The 6,266-nt window shown below is 37.0% G+C and overlaps 1 protein-coding gene across 1 annotated transcript; it reads left to right on the top strand.

Annotated features, from left to right (window-relative positions):
* The first annotated feature begins 606 nt into the window (after positions 1-606).
* LOC139841170 (dolichyl-diphosphooligosaccharide--protein glycosyltransferase subunit DAD1-like) lies at positions 607-5,452 on the top strand. The gene is made up of 5 exons (XM_071831401.1): positions 607-690; positions 3,165-3,212; positions 4,098-4,185; positions 4,282-4,325; positions 5,181-5,452. Exons 1-5 carry the CDS (start codon positions 607-609, stop codon positions 5,262-5,264), a joined length of 348 nt encoding a protein of 115 aa, XP_071687502.1. The 3' UTR covers positions 5,265-5,452.
* The last annotated feature ends 814 nt before the right edge of the window (positions 5,453-6,266 follow it).

Here is a 6,266-nt window from a genome sequence, read left to right as displayed (position 1 = left end):
TTCATGGCACCTTCAAAGATTTGCAGGAAATCATCTGGGTCAGTAGTGCCATTGTACACCCCCAAAGTGATTGGTATGACGATATTAGCAGGAAGGATACAACCAGCTATTTGCTCGCAGAGCTTTTGGCTAGTAGCCGACATATCAACCGGTCGCTTTGCTTTATTAACGGTGATCAGGGCGAACAGATTCTCGAGCGCAGTCCCTTGAACGGCGGGTTGTGATAGGGAGTGTTTATATGCCGGCGGTGCAGCCTACACAAGAAGCTCAGTTAGCCATGCGTTTGCGCAGGCTTGGTGACATCCTCACTTCCTGTGCCGATGTTTGGCAGTGGGCTGGTCTTCAAGATGTCAAGAGTTTGCAATTGCTGCTTCTCTGCCAGACTGTTGTCGTCGTTCAACATGGCTTTTAGCTTTTCGATTTCTTGTTTTTCGACGTCGGCTGAGATCATCTTGGTGATCATGTCGGTGTCATTGTGAGATGATCTGATGCCGCTCGAACCACCGGTTTTGAGACCAGTGGTGCCGAGTTTCAATCTTCCCCCGCCAGGTAGTGTCTCATCCTGTGTGTCTTCATCATCATCGGAAACATTCATCTAGTCTCCCGATGTTTCGCCGGAGTGAATGTGGGCGATTGATTGCTTTTGGGGTTGAGGTGGCTCCACCTCTGGCGAGCTTCCTTTGTTCAAAGGTAATTGGACGTCATCGGTCATTCCTTTCTTGCTTGCCGTTTTGCTACTTGGTTTCACTGTGTTGTTCGTACCTTTAGGTGGCGCAATTTGATCAAACCAAAATCATTTTGTATGAATAGATTTCGGGATTGAGTGATTGATTTGGGAAAAAGAGTGGATCGAATGTTTTAACTCCAATAATTGTGCGAACCCCGATTTGGAATCTAGATTCCAAGGGCGTAAAACAATCGACAGGATTAACCTTACTTGATTGGGATCGAGTAAGTTAATATCTTAGAGTGAAGATAAACTCCGATAGCTACCGAAATCTCAATCAGAGTTGTATTATCAGCTGGAGAAATGTTACCGTAAATGATTTGGGTAGAGTAACATTAATGCATTCAGTGTTGTTAAATAAATGATCTTGTTTGCGTATTTATAGGTGTTATGAGGGAATGGTGACGTGGCACATGTTCCTTTCATGGTTGTAACAACCTTTGCCAATCCCGAGGGGTGACGTAGCACCTGTCCCTTTCATGGGAATAATCGAGCAGATCCTAACAAACTTTCCTAGATTCATGTGCTGACGTGGCGTGCAACTTGTTTGTATGTTTGTTCCGGGATCGAGTACTCGTTCCGGGATGAAGTGTCTGCTCCGGGACAACGTACATTCCCCGGGACAGCGTGCTTGTCCCGGGACAGTAACCTCGTATCGAGTCGGAACACTGAACCGGAAAATTGTGATAGTTCCGGTAGTTTGGTGGTCCCGGCTAGGTTATCATGAGTGAACGCCTTGATTAACCGGGAATGTTTCGCTTCGTATTTACTCCAAGTGTTTCTTCACGGTGTTTGTCATGACCGGCTAGATAATGCCGGTAAGTGCATGCTTATCCGGGCTGGGATTTTATATGGTGTACCCGGCTATTCGTTGTTCAACGTGGTCCTTCCCGGGTGCATGCATAAAGTAACCTTTTGGTCAGGTTACTGAGATGATGCCGAGAAGACGTTCTTTTCCGGGACAGGCTATGCCGGGTAAAACCCTAGCCGAGATGCTGCTTATTAGTGTCTTTCTGAGACTGATTATTATACGTATCATCAGTATGAACGAGAGAGAGAGAGAGAGAGAGAGAGAGAGAGAGAGAGAGATCAAAATACAAAAAAAAAAGATAAATAAATTAAAAAGATAACAACTTATATAATAAATTAAATTTGCAGCTTAGTCTCTCAAGTTCTCTTAGCAGCTCAGCAACAAAGTTTCATTTGTCACACTTTGACCACTAAATTTTCAGTTACAGCAAATGACTTTAAGGATCCCTTTCCATTCCTTTTATTGCAAGTCCTTTCCAGTTTGATAAGCTTAACAAAGGATTGACCCTGCAAAACCACTTAACCCAAAAATAAATAAATGATAAAAGAAAATATCATGTTTAGATTATAATTTCAATAGAGCGATAAAAATGGAGGAACCATGGTAGAGATCATTAGCAGCATTCGCTCAAGGAAGAGGAACCTCAAATCTGAACATATATCCAACTAGCACCGGACGATGGTTGAACACATGACGCCATCTTCAACAAATCAGAAAACGAGGAACCTTTGAAAGAAGGTGAAGGATGCGCATGGGAACCAAGCGCAAGAAACTCAGAAAAGAACATCAAACAAAGAAAAAGGGTAATCGGAATTAAAATCCGATCAAGAAAAAAAAAAGTCTCTAGCCCAAGGATAATTGTTCCTTTGTTATAAAGAACCCCTATTTTTTCTATTGATACCGTACTTTTTTCATGAAGGCTAATTTAGTCAAATTAGTGTTAATCATTGAGATTATGAGGTCATAATCATGATGTGGAGATTTTAAGGGTGTAGATTAAAGAGAATTTTAAGAATGAAAGGCTAGGATTAAATGATATAAATTATATTAAGCCAACATATATCCTATCATATCCTACTATATATTAAAAGAGAGTTTTTATTAACTAATAAATATTTTCAAACCCCTTTAATTATCGTTAGATTAAAAAATTATGTTACAATACCCAAATCATCCCATATTCCCATATAACTATTAGCTAATAAATCCCTTCTTAACAATTATCTCCCTAAGTTACCCTTCTAAATGAAAAGACCATATAACTATTAGCTAATAAATCCCTTCTTAACAATTATCTCCCTAAGTTACCCTTCTAATCTAAATCTTTTCATTCAGTCGTATCATTCCATCCGCTCCCAATCAACATCCTTGAAGTTTATTGACACTCGACACACTTCATAAACCCTAAAATTTATTCGACATGTTGAATAGAAGAAATCAATTCACCATCATTCGATCGTTAACTAATTCATAGCGATTCTCTATAAATTCATACAGGTACATATCAATTTCAACAGGTTCATTAGATATCACTTTAATTAAAATTATGTTTTGTTATGTTAAAAATTCAGATCGATTGTGAGTTTAAATTAGTCGTTTTGATTAGGGTTTATAGGTTTCTTCTAGATCATAGATCTTTACGTCGTTTTTGCTGTATCTACAGCTCTAATTCAGGTATTCCTATATTGTTTTACTATTATTTAATTAACGAAGATCGATTCTACACATTTGTTTTGAGCTGAAGTTGATTTTATTATTAATGAAGATTTGTTGATTTATGTTTCATTAAATGGTCAACGTATTTGATAATTATGATTCGACTTATAGCTTGGTGTTTAATCACCCGCATGTGATTTTGAGTATACATTATAAATTTATAGCTGTGAACTGCATTTAGGGAGTTTATGTTATTGACGGTGGTCTTTGCTTGAGTTGGTTGTTGAAGTTATTAGTAGTCTATCAGACTTAGTTATATCATGTATTCATGTCGTAAACCCCTCCGTTTGTGTTATGTAATCTTCAGTGGCGATTACAAGATTGAAACTCAATGGGGTCCTGGATTTTTGTTCAGTACTTATTATATTTGAATATTATTTTAGTGGTTGTTTACCTTCATATAACTATAAATTCGAAAAATATATGTGTTCACGTTAGTTAAATTTAGTGTTGTCCTATACAATTTAAAGAAATTTAAATTCATATTAAAATGTTGACAATTTTTATAGCTTGATAATACTTCTAACTTTCTAAGATAGAGTTACAAAGAGACCGAATACGATTTGTCACTTCTTCTCGCATAATACAAAGGAACTCTCGTGGTGATATTGGTAATCACCAAAATGAATAATACATTTCAGTTTGATTGCATAATATCAGTCATTGACTATTAGTGGAGCATTTGCTATGTGATACAACAACAAAAACAAAATTTGTCTACTTTCATGAATCAGTAAAACAAAAGAAAATGTGAAAACATCTTCATCTGCCTTTTCTCCCATTCTTTCTATTTGAATTTAATGAAACTCAAAACAAAGCTTATTTGCTTTTGTTTATTTCCAGGTGGCTTATATGGCCATAGTTGGATCGTTCCCATTCAACTCTTTTTTCTCGGGCGTGCTTTCTTGTGTAGGGACAGCTGTCCTAGCTGGTAAGCTATATGTAAATTCATGTATCATGGATGGATGTTTTAATGCCACTTTAACATATTGTCATGACAACTCGCTATCTTATCATTGTGCTACAGTTTGTCTTCGTATTCAAGTCAACAAAGAAAACAAGGAATTCAAGGTATGTTGTTATTGTTGCATGAAACTAACAACGGAACATTCCCTTAAACTTATTACAACAACAACAGCAACAACAACAACAACAAACCCAATTCCACATAAATGGTGTATGGGGAGGTGAGATGTAGACAATCCTTCCCCTATCAGAGAATAAAGACAAGTCATTTCTCCACCTAGAGTCAAAACACTCTCAAAAGTAGAGAAAGTCATCCCCCTCTATTTGACGGATAGAGAGATTGCTTCCGAGTGGACCTCCGGCCATTAAGTAGGAAATTTTAAGGAAAAAAAAAATTAAATCAAAAATAAAATTGAGACGCTATGAAAATGATAAAATCAAATTTCCATGGGTTTTAAATTCTGCCTGAAATTTAATTTAGGCTTTAAGAGTCAGTCAAGTCGCCAATAAATCGACGCTTGTTGTTGACTCAATAACTAGAGCCGTAATCCCTTAAACTTATTGTCACTAGAAATGTAGTCCTTTAACGTACGGATGACAAAACGGGCAGTTAAGGTTGGTTGGTGTAATGGGTCAAACCATTTAGTTCTAGATGTGTCAGGTTGAGCTAACCCATAAAAACAATTTTTTCTATCTTTTTTAATTTATATAGTAACTGTATGTTAGATGTTTGATAAACATTTTGGTGACTTGCTACTTTTTAGCCTTTTAAAGCATATTCGGTAATACTGTGTTAGCTATGCTTGAAAGTTTAGCTATTTGGCCTATTAGTGGTAGAGTATAATTACACCTGTTCAGCTAACAACGTGTTGAAATTACCATCTGAAACCACATGTTTTATGTATGTAAGTTCAGCTTCAACCTCTAAACTTATGATGTTTACATGTTAAATATTTGCAGGATTTACCTCCAGAGCGTGCTTTTGCAAATTTTGTTTTATGCAATTTGGTGCTGCATTTGGTGATTATGAATTTCCTTGGATAAACCGCATCTTTAGACAGATATGCTATATGAATGCATTGAGATAAGGAAGTAAGAATAGATCTGTGGTTTTGCTTGGTAATGCTGAGACTTGATATCTGTACTGGCAGTAGGATAATTATATTGACCCTTTACAACTTCAATTAATAAATTGGTTTGGTAATTGCAATAACATATACTCCTTTGGTTCATTTAATATCTTTTATATATATATATATATATATATATATAGGCGATACAATGAGCCCAAAACGAGCCGCACCAATCTAAACTCCCTATTCTAACGAGTTCACCAACAGGGTGAAAACAAAACGCTAATACAAGGAAATAAAATATATATATATATATATATATATATATATATATATATATTGGCAAAAAACGATAACATTGATAACCGATCCGAAGATCAACGAGTACAGACGATACAATGAGCCCAAAACGAGCCGCACCAATCTAAACTCCCTATTCTAACGAGTTCACCAACAGGGTGAAAACAAAACGCTAATACAAGGAAATAAAAACATGACAGCTATAACGAGAGGACTCAAAATACCGGCTACACTATAACGAGAGGACTCAAAATACCGGCTACACTAAAACACGACCCAAACCGCCTTCATCCGCCGCAAGACCGTCGAAGAAACTGCCGGAGGAAAATCCGGCCACCCAAATGAAATCCACGACCGCACCAAGACAAGAGAACGTCTCCAGAGATCCGATCAGCAAACACATAAAGAGCTTCGACAAATCCACGACAAAATAGGTCAGGCGGGAAAATATGACCCGAACAGCCACCACCTCGCACTCACAAACCCGGAGCCAGGAGCCAAAAATACCGGTAGCAAATAGGTAGCCAAAAATACCGGTAGCCAAAAATACCACGACAAAATAGGTTAAGGTTTAGGGTTTAGATTCTAGGATTTAGATTGTAACATCCCAATTAATTAAGGTATTTTTTTATATAATTTAATTATTAAGTAATTGGATGGTATGATTTATTTT

This window comes from Rutidosis leptorrhynchoides, chromosome 4, assembly GCF_046630445.1.
Source record: "Rutidosis leptorrhynchoides isolate AG116_Rl617_1_P2 chromosome 4, CSIRO_AGI_Rlap_v1, whole genome shotgun sequence".
Lineage (NCBI taxonomy): Eukaryota > Viridiplantae > Streptophyta > Magnoliopsida > Asterales > Asteraceae > Rutidosis > Rutidosis leptorrhynchoides.
This window is presented reverse-complemented; position numbering and strand designations above follow the sequence as displayed.